Here is a 15,518-nt window from a genome sequence, read left to right as displayed (position 1 = left end):
TAAAAACACCTGCAGTCATTTGATGATGTCATCAGTGATGTCATTTGAGATGGCACCAGTGATGTCATTGAGCATGTCATGAGTGATGTAATATGTGAGGTCATAAGCAGTGCCCTGTGGAGGTGTAAGTTATGGTTAGCTCAGGTAATTATTACTGCTGAATTTCAATGGTTTTGCACAAGGTAAGTCTGAGCCTAACTATAACGTCTCTGTAACTTTTTAGAAACAGTCACCGGATGATGTCATCAGTGATGCCATTTGAGATGTCATCAGTGATGTAATAAGTGATTTCACTGACCATGTAATGAGTGATGTAATATGTGAGGTCATAAGCTAAGCAGGGCAATGTGGGGTGTAAGTTATAGTTAGCTCATGAATAGTATGGTTTTATACAAGTGAAATCTGAGCCCAACTATAATATATATCTCAACTTTTGCCCTGCAAATGAGTCCACACTCACAACCAGGTAAGTTGCACAACAACATTTATTTATGCGGATGAAGCAAGCATTTTAGTTCAGGTCTTGTTCCTGTAACTGCCTGAAGCATTTCCGAGATCCATATCTCCTTTTTCAAAGGCACTTGAAAACCCAGCATTCTCGCTACACCGTTGTCGCTTCTGCTCTATTTCAATGATTTCACCTTTCGGTGTGCTCTTGCAAGGCATACTGCTTTGCATAATTAATTGGTACTCCACTCTCTTCTTGCAAGGCATTAAGGTACTCGTATTTCAATAGCTTTTTACGCTCAAGTGGGTTTCTGTGGTTTTCACAATTTAATCAAGGGTACCAGCCCTCCAGTCTGAAAGTCCTGCTTCCATCCGCTTTGAAATACCTACTTGTCCTTAGTTAATTTGGCAAAAGTCCAAAAACACGGACCCTTTCTTTCTGGGCAGTACGTCGTCTCCACGGCTGGACATTATGTATGTCTAAAAATATCAGAAGACAAAAAAGAAGCAAAGATTATAATAACAGATGTGCTACCCTCCACAGTACTGAGATGCACCAATTCCACTATACTATTCACATCCCACAAATTATGACTTGGGGGTTTATTTATATTTTGGCTAAAAAGAGAATCCCGACAAACATCCAGTTCTGACACCCCATTTAAAGTTGGGGAAAAAAATGTGTTTTCAGAAGGTGGAGCATCAGCTGGCTGTACTATCATAAATTCTTGACCTGGCAGCCTATCTGCGCCCATGCTACAAGGTAATAGTGCTGGTGGTGTGAAAATACCAGGATTTCCTGGTCTGAAACACAGCCTCAAGTAGGGAACTCAAGTAATAGCCTCACAATGCAAGAGAAAAATCCCTGAGTGTCGGGGACAATGATTTTTTATTTATAATTATTAAGATCCCACTTTGGATGAATATTACAGTAAAACAAACAGTTTTCCAGAGTGGGCGAAGCAAACATGGCACCCGCTCGGTAAAGCTCTTAAGTGCAGCTGCCTCACCAGCAGCTGTATTGAAGGTTTCAGATATCCCAGCTCAGGAGGTAGAGGTCTCTAAAGCGGGAGGTCAGTGAACCGCCCAACAAGCGCAGGCCATAGACTCTTTTGATCTGGCAGGCCAGTTGGCCGCCTACCATGCTTTAAATGCCCCCCTTATTGTCAAACAGCTTTCAAGTTAATCCTGACCTCAGCTATTCCTTTAAAATACTGAACCCATGACTTCTCTGTTTTTCGACCTACCTGTTCACTAACATTCAACCTTTTTGGTCAATGTAAAGGGTTTGAAAGAGTCCTCAGACATTCTTGTTCTGCTAGGTCATTGAAGCCATAAGGCCGACGAGGGGAAAGTGACCATCAAATGTGAAGTACATAACAAAGCTTATAAAAAAGTCGATTTTAAAGCAGAAATATGTGGATACAAATCTAAAGGTAGAGCAGCAGTATTTTAATTAGAATAAAACTTACCGTACAATATTGAAGCTCCCCATTAATACAACTGAATTCCACCCAGCAAATATTTTCAGTACGCTTAACATGAAACCCCTGGCAACGCCAGTAACAAAATCATAAAAAACACACTTGAGCACACCTTCCTTTTTTGAAAAATGTTTTGATGCATATTGTTACTCCATTTTATAAAGATGTTATTATGTATCCAGAATTTGTTAGCATATTTTAGAGATATTAATAAATACGTACGATATAATCAATTGCTTGTTTGTGTTTTCTAGATTCATAGCATAATTTCCCAACAGCACTTGCTAACGTTACATGATTTTGAGCAAGAAAGTTCGGAGGAATTAAGCACAGTTATTCTGAAAGCTCTTGTCAAAGGTAGGACTTAGCTTAGTTTATAAAAATGAATATATTCACTTTTTATGTCAAAATCCTAACTGAGACTTAAAAGTGTTACACACTGTTAAAAGAATAATATTATTCTTTACGAGCTGTAGTGCAAAGAATTGCATATGTGTTTATTTGTACTTCAACCTCAAACACATTTGTTATAGGAACATGTTAGGAGAGTAAATGTTGATAATATGCCTATTATTTCATGTACTATTATATTGTGTTATATTTTCTATTTGGAAAGTGGAGAACGGAGTCTGAATGGTAATGTTTAGGAGTAGAGGGGTGAAGAGGGTGTGTTAGGTTAAGAATGAGATAAAACCCGAGGATTAACATATTGACGACTTGGGGGTGCATGAGATAAAGAAAACAACTGGCTGAAAAAGGATTAAGCCTTTGTTAACCATCAAGCTCCCTCAGCACGTCTTCTAGCCTCTTTGCCTCTTGCCTTCTTCTAAAAGAGGTGAGGGTGAGGTGGGAGCAGACAACACACTAATTTGATTTTATTCCACATTGCCTGACCATAAGGTGGCAGCTAATCATGAAGCTCCTCAGTGACAAATAGGTTTTCCGGTGACAAAGGGTGATTCATGGGGAAGATGGAGAACCAATGTGGTTTAACGTGTGGGTCCCTGCCAAGGAGATAAGGAAGCCTAGATGTCAACCAGGGAAGTTCTGTAATAGAGCAGGTGTGGGCAGGGCTGGAATTCAGGAATAAAAAGTGTTACAGTGAGTGATGCTGACAGGAAGAGGCTTAAGCGTAGTCGCTGTGCTGCTTTGCGTGAGAAGGACAGAGCAGGAAACGTGCCATATCTACTAAAATATGACACACTCTTGTTCTCTCAATTATGCTGACGCACAACTAGGCTGCCTAGTGGTATGCACACAACTGTACAATACTGTGTACAGGATGTCTAGTATAGGTTTTGTAATCCAGTACAAAATACCATACCTAGACAAACATTAACATTTTGGAGGTAGGCTGTATGGTGCAGAACACATGCAAAGTTTGAAAAGTTTGAAGAAATAAAAGCATTTCCCAAGATAAACGCAACTCTCAAAAAGGTATTCTTTTTGGCACAAGATCCAGTCTGCTTTTGCTAATAGACAAGTTAATAGAAAGTATTACAAAGAAGCAAGCACATAGCAGTTGTTAGACCTGGAATCCTTGGTGTGGTTCTCACCTAACATTTTGCCTTCAACTGTCCTGTTTTTCTGACTTTCAGACTCTGCACACTTTACCACTGCTAACCAGTGCTTAAGTGCTTGTGGTCTCCCCTTTAAACGTGGTAGGATTGGCTTACACCTATTGGCATATTTAATTTACTTGTAAGTCCCCGGTAAAGGGGTACTACACTTACCCAGGGGCAGTGCAGTGTTGGGAACTTCTGACTGCCAAATCTCTAATTTTGAAAAAGTTGAGAGCCTCTGAGGTCTCTATCTTTAACCAATGAAGCGGGTTAAACAATTTGAAGACCTGCAAGCACAAAGAATAGGCGCTGTTAAAAAATGTAGGGCGATATGGTGCAACATGCTGGCTGAGCCACAGCAACATGCATTTAACTGTGATCTTAGCTGAGCAGGTGTATCAATCCAGCGTGTCATTTTTTGATGATTAACCTTTAATGGGAAGGTATCTTTTTTTTCTTTTTGTGTATTTCTGCAAAATATATGTAAAACTTTTTGCATGTAAATATTTATAAATTCCTGAATCATATATGTAATACATTTTTTCTACCTGAGTATATATTGAACATGACTGGAATTACAGCTGGATCTCACAGTACTGAAAAAGAAATGTAGGGGTTTTTCACTGCGAGAACATGTGAAACTTAAAAGCATATGTTCTACCTTTTAGTCACACAGCACCCGGCCATATGAGCTACCTAGGGCCTACCTTAGGGGTGACTTTTATGTAATAAATGTGTAGTTTAAGTCTTGGCAAGGGGTTTTAATAGCAACATCGACATGGTGGTGGGAAGGAATCTCAGAGGGACCACTTCCCCTTTGCAAATTAGTTACAACCTCCATAGAGGAGTCAGTAACCTTTCATAAAGCCTACTGGTTTTGTGATCGAAATTAAGTCGCAAAGCATTGATACAAAACATTAGGAATAAGAATTGGGAAGGAACGTCCTAAACACACCCTTCCAAATTGCAATTCGCAATGCATTTCTAAACCCATTTTGCAATTCAGTAACCAGTTACCGAATCACAAAATGAGTAAAGTACATTCGTACAACGCCTGTCATTTAGTGGCTCGCAGGCTTTAGGACCGTTACGTTGTTTTGTAAGTTTGACCCTCAGCCCCCCTATGTGTTCAACATATATTTTGTGCCACATGAAGGGTTACAACAATGATAAGAATAAAACAGAAGATGGGAGTGACATTATACACTGTAGTGTGGAAGAAATGTGAGGTTGTGCGTGCATCCTTCTTTGATAACAAGGGAACATGGCGGGTATACTTTTGTATGTCTGAAAGATAGATCATTTAGCAGACAGGGCTCTTGGTTTAGCACATGGACTGCACCGTTAGCACCTTCAATACACACACAACCCGTTAGCAAATTAAAAAATGCATAAATTGAGCATACTCGTGATTACACTTTCTACAACATACCTTTCTCGAAGATACTGAGATTATTACCTTTATTTTATAGTTTCAATAGTGTAATTTCACTTGATCAATACACTATTTGCTTATTAAATATATTGGACATTTATTTTCAATAGCTTGCAGGAGTCAAAGCCAAGAAGCTCAGGAATATCTTGATGAACTTAAACTTGCAGTGGCTTGGAACAGAGTGGACATTGCAAAAAGTGAAATTTTCAATGGAGATGTAGAGTGGAAAGTAAGTAAAGTATATTTCTTTATGCATACATCAATTTATTACAATCCTTGTCAAGTAGCAAAAAACAACATTCTTTAAAGTATAGCCTTCAGTTACACTCTTATGGACATTAATATGATGTAAACGTCAACATTTGATTTAAAGTCTTGCTCTTTACGGACACCTCATCTCCTACCCAGTTTAGGGGAATAAAGGCTGGCGGCCTATGTATCCACGGGCCACACATGGGGATTTCAGATGTGCACAAACTAGGCGGCAAGGGTCCATATTAATAAACTGAGTATTTACATGCATCATCTAGCTGCAGCTATTCAGCTTTATAGGGTGCAGTCATATCTCTTGATATGCAGGTCTGTGTGTCTCTAGAAGCAATGGAGTGGGAAGGGTTACCCACTACTAATCAAACATCATGATTGGATGCCTCGAAACAATTTAAGGTTGGATGCAAATGAGTTAAATTACCCTGAAAAGCACTAGCTATGAAGGTATTAGGGCATCATTTGAGGATCGTGGAGCAGGAGAAGCAAAGTAAGTGGCCCACTCACCTGCCACACAGCTGTTTCCCTGCCTCATTCAGAGGTGGGGTCACTGCCCGTTTTAGGAAGGCAGACACTCATCAGTCTGCACCCAACGTTGAGCCGGCGGTCCACGAGCTGGAGTGTTGGAAGGCCTTCTCTATTTAGGCCAAGCATTCTGATGTTTATTATTGAGCCTGGGTATAGAAATCACAACAGTGAAATAGACATCACATGTTGTGAGAAAACGCTAGAGTGTCAGGTCCCTTGTTATTTGTCCTAAGAAACAAACGCCCTGCTGTCGGGGGAGGTGGGTTGCTTCTGTGAAACAAAAAAGAAAGGCTGAGTGGGCCACTTCGACTCTGGCACCAACCTGGAAATTCATTTCCTATTAAACTATTTCCTATTAAACTGCTCCTGCCATGTTGGTGAAACCACTTTCATCCTAAATGCTCTGGCCTGCGGAAGTGGTTAGCAAGACATATTATGACATGTGTGATGCTGCAGCGTGGCAGAGGCACGGCCTTCATGCCCAGTTTGTGGGCCGGTCTGAAATATACTAAGTGGCCATCTTAGTGTATCCTCCATTCACCCTAATACAGTACCTTGCAAATGGGCTCCTAAAAATCATGCTTGACAATGATTTACTTGATAAATATTAGACAAATGCATTTGTCAAAACAAGACATTCATGCTTACCCAGACTCTGACATGAAATTCTGATCCCAAGAAATGACAATCTTTGGCAAGATATCTGATATTCTCCAAAATCAGCGATTACAAATCATATATATGGGCAGTGGCGGCTGGCAGGTTGAAATAGTTGCTGGACAGTCTGTGTCCTTCCACATAGACTGGGGGCTTGTGCCTGGCCTCTCCAACCCAGCAATGCATCTGGGGTTGGGTAGAGCTTCACTGCCCATCTGGGTTTGGCCGGTCGGAGGCAGCTGGACACACCCACATGCACAGTGAAGGCAGTGCTCAACACTCCCCTCCAGCATGTCACCACCCTAGCCCCACCCCCAAGTCACGGCTCGAAGAGAAAAATAAAATGATGTAAACAAGAGTTTATTATTGTTTTATTTTTCATTTTTATGGCTGCTGGCAGGTGGGGCGACGCTCTTCCGCCATAGCGGAGGAACCGCTGCTGTATATAGGGCTCTCTATGATATTGATTAGATAGCATGCATTGATACAAAACAAGAGAACGAGGTTAACATTTAAAATATGTTCTATTGATGAGTTTTAGGTCTAAAGTGCAGCTGCCTGCAGGACCTAATGTTAGCAGTACTTTAACATGTAGAAAGAAAACTGGGGACTTACCTAACCACATAAAGAGGTATAACCGTATTTCCATCTACAGACACGGTAAAGAAAGAGGCCCACATTTAGCTACTTAGTCTGTCTAACTCAGAGCAAATTCTTTAACAATGGTGGTTAGGCAGTGACTATGATGAATTTACAGATTACTAATTATCTTCTTCATTGATGGGACAAAGATGAACATTGGGGGATACTTATTCAGTCTCAGTTATAAGGCATGGGAGTGGCAGATCTTCATTGCAAAACAGATTTATGCAACAATATTTTGTTATAGCAAATTGTTTCTCTGACAGTTGGATTTTATTTGCAAGGAACTCTTCAGTTTCCTGTTAGACCCAGAAGTGGCCTCTCGGTTGTTTCCCTAAATTGGGTGATTGGAGCTCATGGAGTATAGAGAACATATCTGTATTATTTTCCAGAGGAGAAGTTTCAGTACTTTAAGGTCTCTAGAAAAACCATTTTTTAATTGTAAAAATATTTAGAGGGACCAGAGTAAGAAGTCGTTTTTTCCCAGTCTATACAGGAAAGTCAATAAAACACTTGCATGAACACATCACTATAGCACATAAAACAATATTACAAATAGAGTGCTGGAAAGTTAAAAAAAAGTATGGACAACTATGTTGAGGCTAGGTAATTAACCTGATGTACGGTAGAGGGACCTACCTGGTATTAGTCATTGTCCTTTATATTGGGGGTCCTAATTCAAAGGTCAGTGTTCTGAGCATTTAGACCCAATAAAGTGACAATACAGTAGATTAACCCCTATAAATGACATAGCTTGTTAAAGTGTATTTGCGTATAAGCCGGATAAAGTGACAGTACGGTGCAATTAGCATATAAAGTGCATAATGATGTAACAATAATGCCTGGAGCCCTAACATGATCTTTTCATTCATAGATTGTATTTGTATTGTATAGGTTCCCAATATCATGTGGACATATTGTTGTTCAGACGAACTATTCCCTTTTTTTTCTTTCAATCCACCCTTCCCAACACAATCCCAATACCCCCCTACCCTAGAATCCCCGGTGAGGCCCTTCCCTGTGGAAAATGTGGGAGAATGGCCTAGTGTGCTGGGTGCCACCCCTTGGTGCACCTCCCTTCCACTGGTCGATCATGATGCCTGGTGCCCGGCCACCCCCCCATGGCAGTAAAAAGCAAGGAAAGAAAGAATAATAGAAAAAAAGAAGAAAGAGAACAACATAATCACTTTGAAATTAGCTGAAGCAGTTCTTGCACCTTTGCAGCATTGTCCAGTAGATGGAATTTGCCATTTTCGAGAACCTTCAACTTTGGTAACTGGACAATAGTTGCCTGCGCCCCCTTTGATTTGAACAAATCAATCATCCAGATAAATTATTTCGGCCTTTTAGCTGTTATTGCTGACATGTCTGAAAAAATGTCTGAAAAAGTCTTGAATTGTGGAATTTCTTGTGTGGACAAATTTCTATTTGCAATAGCCTTGGAGCGAATTTTTTCCTTAATACGAAAGTCTGCAAAATTTACTATAATAGTACGAGGATTCTTCGCATTGTTGGGGTGATGGAAAGGTACCGGTGAGCTCTTGTGATCGTAAGATCTCCTGATAGTTCTAGAATGACTTTTTTGAAAAGAGATTCAACCCAGTCCTGGACCTCAGATCCCTCTACTGCTCACTGGATCCCTACAAGGCATAGATTTGGCCGCCTATTATAATTTTCCATGTCTTGTAGCTTTGAATATAATGTCTCCATATTTTGTCTGATTTGTACTACTTCCTTCTCACAAATGATCGCCTTATCCTCTAGACTGGGGACTCGTTGCTCAGCTTCAGCTAGTCATTTTGGGACTTTTCCCATTTCATCTTCTATTTGTGGCAGTCTTATTTGCAACAGGCAATCTTTTGTGATTGTGTTTCCGTAGCTCTTTATTCTCTGATAAAATCAGATCGAACATGGCCTTAATCGAGTGATTAGGATCTTCTTCATCCCTAACCTCCTGGGAGAATTCCTGATTAGCTACTATGCATTTCCTGCAGCTCAGACTGGTACTGAACTTTCAAAGTGTGATTCAGGGTATTCCAGAAGCCGGAATACCCAAAGTGTTTATCCCAGGTTTTTGTAACTTGAAAACGCATTGAATGTATACTATCTAGCAGTAAATTCTTGAAGGCATGCAGTGGTACCCTTGTTTCAGCATGGATGCTATTCAACTCTTGCAAAGAGTTGAAAGCCATACGCACATCAAAAGACACCTCCTTGATCCGGTTTTTAGCATTGACCACAAAATCATTGTAAATAGTCCCTGATGCTTGATAAGTATGCAGTGTGATTAAATAGACTTCAAGAATCGACAGGAGATGGACTAAGCTGAATACAGTGGAATGGACTTTGTCCCTAGACTTGACCAAATCTTTACTAGGAGAATACCCTGATTCCGCCAACACAAAATTCAAAGAATGGATCACAATGACCCTTATGGAAATATCCCAGTAACAAAGATCAAAAGAGGTCAAAAGGGAACAAAATTCATCCTGGTTTACCTCCAATCTTGTTTCCTTCAAAAAATAATGTAAAAAAAACTTGAAAGGAAATTGAGACAAAACCATGAGGATCACCTTAAAACATCCCATCGAACTGCAATTAGGAACTATCATATAGAAATTAAAAAGGCCCAAGTGTCCTACTAACAATCCAAAATAAGCTAGGCATCGAATGCCCCAAGGGAACTTTTTAAAGCTGTGAAATCATTGACCACTCCAAAAACCGGAAACATTCCCCCCACCCACTCAATAGCATGCTGGAACAAATTGACAGCGTTCTTTCAGAACAAAATAGCCAGGAGCAGATTTACAAGAACTGGCACATCTCTGCATATTAGCAGAGATGAGCCAGTACATTTATGTCACAGAAACAAACCCTTACGCCACCATGGATGTAAAAAGGCAGCGCATTGCTGGAGTCGTGTCTCAAGCACGACGCAACTCCAGCAATGGTCAGGAATGCGTATTCCTATCATGCTGCGTCACTCCTTACACATGCTTTAAGCAGGCGTAAGGTTTTGACGCAGTGGCGTCATAAAAGTGACTCAGTGAAATCTTGTAGATTTCACTGCGTCACTTTTATGAGGCTTTCTCACGTCAGAACGCCCACCCTGCTTACATTATACCTGATGCAGGTATGATGTAGCGGAGGGCTTTACAACGTGACGCATCTCCCTAGATGTGTCACGTTGTAAATATGTAGCAATGTGGTGCATTGTTTAAGATTCCGCTGCGTCACAGAAGTGACGCAATTGTGGAGTAAAGTTGTCGCAAGGGACTTGTAAATCTGCCCCCCAATATTTATCTGTCTTTACAAAATAACAGAATTTTAAAATACCCTCACATCAGAGAATTGTATATCCAACACATCCCATTTTGACCTGCTTCTCTCCCCCCATCACTGTGGAAGAACTTCCCGCTCTTCTCTGCAAGGACAAATCAGGATCCCGCTTGACACCGTACCCACACACACACTGTCAGAAGAATCACCAGCCACCTCCCATTGTATTAGAACTCCTTTACTTGTCCCTATCCACTAAAAGAGTGCCATCTAAGTGGAAACTTGCAGTGGTCAAACCCATGCTAAAAAAAGCACAATCTTGACCCGATAGGTCCGGGAAACTATAGGCCAATCTCCCAGCTCCCAGTCATAGGCAAGGTGCGAGAGAAACATGTTAACCCAACACTGTCTACATACCTTGAAGAAAATCATCTACTGCACATTTCCCAGATGGGATTCCATACACAACACAGTATGGAAACTGCCCTCCTCGCAGTAACAGATGAATTTAAGATGCTGGTAAACCAAGGAGGAACAACTGCTTTAATCCTCATGGACCTCAGTGCAGCGTTTGACACAGTTGACTATGAGAGACTTACATACAGAATGGGTGAAGGTTGAATAAAGAGCTTCGCTATTAATTGGCTCACCTACTTTTTGAAGGACAGACCTTTCCAAATGTATGAGAATTCATACTATTCTGCCGTCCTTCCCTTGAACCCTACAGGGTTCGACCCTCAGTCCCACACTTTTTAATCTGTACTTTTGCCCATTGGCAGATATTGTTCACGAGTTTGGGCTGTCAATAGTATCATATGCTGATGACACACGGTTGATCATCTCCCTCATCCCTGGATTAGGCTCACAGTCCCTTCAGCTGTCTCCCTGCTTGGAGTGGATGGTGAACTGCTGATTAAAACTGAACAGGGAAAAAACTAAGCTGATGAGTCTGGGGAACAGACCTGACCTCAAAACACCTATTGACTGGCCAGATAGTTTGGGCAATGCACCCATCCCCTCCTCCCTTATCAAAAGCCTTGGGATGTGGCAGGACAAGTGATTTTCCATGGATAGACAGGCTAAAAAGCATGCATCATGTTGTTTTTGGATACCTCAGAACACTCCAATAAATCCTATACATTATACCAAGAGGGCCAGAAGAATTGTGGTCTAATCCCTTGTTCTCTCCTGGTTGGTCTACTTGAACTCTCTGCATATATCATCAGAAGGCTCCAGGCTGTACTAAATGCCGCAGCAAGGATCCTATACAAGGTCCCAAAATTTGCCTCAGCAAACCCTGCTTTAGCTTCTCTGAACTGGCTTCCCATTGAGGCAAGGGTAACATTTATAATACTCTTTCTGGCACATAGAGGGCTTAACACCAAAGGACCAACTATGAAAAGGGCACACTTGACCCCCTACTACCACAGATGGGCTTTAAGATACTTCACAGGTCGATTTTTGAAGGTACCTAGAATTCACAAGGTGAGATAGGGTGGTATGTCCTTTTCATATCTCATCCCCAAACTTTGGAACACGATAAAGTAATATTCTCTTTCCTCTTCTTCCTCTTTCTCTAGCTGTCCTTTGCCCTTTGTTTCTTTCTACTCTACCTCTGTCATTCTATCTTCTAGAATCTTGCTCCACTCTGATTCATTCTATTCCTGCGCTTTGCCCTGAGCAGCTGCCTTCGCTGTGGGTCCTGTTACTTTGTAACCTGTTTGTGTCCTGCCTGAATAAAGAAACCACAGGACATCCACTCCAGTCTACGTTGCCTCTCCTTCATCGTTACATATTTTGGTACCAGGAGTAGGGTTAAGAAAAAAAGAAAATTCCTCAGTTTTTTTCTCCCAACCGCCTCCCACGCTACACCTCCTTCGACACCAGCGACTTACTTCCCACTCCGGAAGCCTCAACCATCTTTGCCTACTTGCTCAAGCCAGCGCATTTTTTCAATCTCTGGTCGCGACTTGTTTTATGATGCTTCAGCCTTGCGTGTGTCAGCGTCTCCAAGGAAACCAGTGCGGCCCTGCGTCTCCAAGGCAACCAGCGTGGCCCTGCTTCCATGGCAACCTTCTGACAGGCACTTCTTCCCACTCTTCATTGTGACGCTTCTTTCATTGGGATGCTGCCCGTTCTTGCATCCTAAGGAATCTCTCTTGAGCTCTCCTCACTGTGACTCATTCATTGTTGCCTTCACTGTTCTTGGAGCCCGGCTGTGCTGCTCATCAATCTACTTTATTAGTCATAAAATCAATATCAGTCACCCCAGCAAAGTAGATTCTCCTTCAGCTATTCTACGCTGATTATCACTAAAGCTGTTAAGAGGTATTCCTCTTTGGTGCATTCTGCCATTAGTTTTGGGCTGTGGGAGTTTCGCTCCAGCCGTGTTTTACCGCTTCTTACAAAGTATTTGTATTTCAAAGTAGTTGTTGGAGTTCCACTCCAACTACTTTTTTGAGTTGTACAGCCCCTGTGCAACAGTGAACTTTGTATAGAGGTGGTTTTGGGAGCTCCGCTCCAACTACACCTTTGCTTCCTCCTGCTTCATTTGACATCCTCTTTGTGAGAGCTTCTCTACTTTTTTATCATGTCGTCTACTGATAATGCTTTGCATCCTCTTCCATTCCCGCCAAAACCAGGGAAGCCTGAGATTCTTTGGAAACAATGGATCCATATTTTTGAAAACTTCCTTATAGGTATTGATGGTTTAGAATATTCTCCAGCAAGAAAGAATGCTCTTCTCTACAATCATCTGGGTGTTGCTGCACCTAAGATCTTTGATAACTTACCTACTTTTCCATGTCCTGCTAGTGATGGCACTTGGAATGTTTATCTTGAAGCCAAAGAAAGACTTAAAAAACAATTCTCTGAAGAACCAAAAGCCCTTTTGGAAACACACAGTTTCTTCAAACGCAAACAGGGCAGCGACGAATCAGTCGAAAAATATGATGCTGCTCTACATGTTCTTGCTTCTGACACTAAAAAAGCACAAACTGCAGACCAAGGTCAAGCACATTAGTTCCGTGTCTTCCAAATATCAGGTGGTGCAGCCACTTCCAACATTCGCTGTTTAAGGATGTTTAAATTAAACTGGTATACAAAAACAAAAGGGAAGGTGCACTCCAATGAAGTCAGTAGAGCAAACGGTATTTTAAAAATTCTCTTCTTTATTCAAAATCAAAGTTTTCAATTGCCAAAGGTACAGCCAACGCGTTTCGTTCCCCTTGTGCCACAGGAACTTCGTCAGGGCTGTAAAGATTGTCACAACATATATATATACATGAAAATACATACAAATAGAAAGCAATACACAAGCTACATTACTAAACATATACAGAGCACATAGAAATTGACCCAAAGAAACACATAGCCACTACATGGATATCGACTTTTACAAAAAATACTAATTTTTTAACAAAAAACACAGAATATACATGTTAAAAGAACACCAGAATGTCCTAGATCAAAGATAGCAACGAAATCAGGCGCATACAGTTAGAATCAAAAAGGGATTTGTAATAAAGTACAGCGGCATTTAATGTAAACCACACTTCTATTATCTTTTCTTATAAAGAAAGAATGCCAAAGGAATTGATAGAGGGAAAAGACCAATAGTTTAATCAGAAAAGACGAGAAAGGAGAAGAAAAAGGCCAGAGAAACAGAAACCAAAATGGCCTAAGAAAAAAAGAGAAGGTGAACCCATATCTTGAAGTTAGTGCTTACCAAAACAATATATTTAGTGCAAAGCAGATCATCACGATTACAGAAGAAAGGTCTATCCTGGTAATAAACGTCCCAATAATGCAGTACTATTGAAGAAAAACAATGTGATATAAAAATGTGATATAAAAATTCTTTTGTTTTGATAAAATCACAAGATCACAATAATGTGACCAATCCATCAAAGACCCTCGAAAGGGTCATGCCCATCGTGGGGGTCTTAGTGATATGTATACCTTTTAAAATGATTCTGAGGGTACCACTTTCAAGTTCCCCAGGGGTTTCACCATTTGTTCTTTATACAGTCCAATTTGTTGCTGAAACAAAAACATGAGCTGCTAATGAGTAATACATTTATCAGGATATTCTAAGCGGTACGGCACCATCACCCAGTCAGACTCGACAGGTGGAAGGCTTGAAAGAGCAATGGACACATGAAATAAATGTGTGTTCTTACAGCCACAGAAGCATACTATACATACCAGATAAACGCCAAGATTGCTCGCTGATCTGTAGGGATGGAGGGTGCTTGAGAGAGTCGAAATAATGACTAGAAGGAAAAAAACGAAATGGACGGGGACAGATCAGACAAGCAGTTTAAAATATTGTAGTCGGTGGGACGTTGGCAGTCAATCAGAAATTGATATGAAATATTCGGAATTTTTCCGGAACGTTATTACGACCATAAGTGGGATGATTGAAGGTAAGATTAATAACTATGGTCATTTAAAGTACTGACCATCAATCAGAGACATACAGAATTTTCAAGGAAAAAGGTAATAGTCTTACCCATAAAGGATAAAATTTCGCACCCAGGAAAAGAATAAGGAGTTATATTTCCTCCACAGAGAGAGTACCTAAAATCAAAGCGTGGCAATATAAGTCACATGTACACCAAGATATATATTTTCATAAACCTATCTGTGTCGATTCTAAAATCGTGAAAATAGCGTCCTAATGTCCCCATAATCTTGTTTGTAATTTCAATATCACAGGCAACATTGGCCCTTGCAGAAATCAGTTGATAACGTACAAGCAAAACAATCTTTTAACGTCCTAATGTTCCAATAAAACTGCTTGAAGTGTAATAATCACAGGCAAGATCGCCCCTGCCAGAATGCAGTATCTAACGCTCAACCAAAAAGCCAAAAGTAACACGGACCCCTCAAGGCTAATTTCCAAATTTTATAGTGAGTATTGCATCTTCACCAAGGATTCCCAGTGCACATGTAAACAACCCATTCCGCCAAAAAGCAGAGGTGACTAGGTTCTCTATTGACCATCTCTACCCTATGTTATATGTCGCTTTACCCCCGAAGTCCCATTGAAAGCAGAAAGTCCAAGCACACATATACCTTGCTTCGGATCGGGCAAGGTTCCAAAAACCAATAAGTTTGGGACCGTTCCCAGAGTAGTACCTCCAATATGGGCAGCAACCAATTTCAAACAAAGATGCTGCACCTGAGTCAAAGGAATAGTTACAGGGGCCGTCA

The 15,518-nt window shown here is 40.9% G+C and overlaps 1 protein-coding gene across 1 annotated transcript in view; it reads left to right on the top strand.

Annotated features, from left to right (window-relative positions):
* Positions 1-15,518, top strand: part of TRPM5 (transient receptor potential cation channel subfamily M member 5) — a 545,198-nt gene that overhangs the window by 110,928 nt on the left and 418,752 nt on the right. Inside the window, exons 7-8 of the mRNA XM_086956260.1 lie at positions 2,186-2,288; positions 5,039-5,157. Of these exons, the coding sequence (XP_086812386.1) occupies positions 2,186-2,288; positions 5,039-5,157 (222 nt within the window). The remainder of the gene's footprint in view (positions 1-2,185; positions 2,289-5,038; positions 5,158-15,518) is intronic.

This window comes from Lissotriton vulgaris, chromosome 2_1 (genome assembly GCF_964263255.1).
Source record: "Lissotriton vulgaris chromosome 2_1, aLisVul1.2, whole genome shotgun sequence".
NCBI lineage: Eukaryota > Metazoa > Chordata > Amphibia > Caudata > Salamandridae > Lissotriton > Lissotriton vulgaris.
Note: the sequence above shows the minus strand (reverse complement) of the source record. Positions and strands in the feature narration are given on the sequence as shown.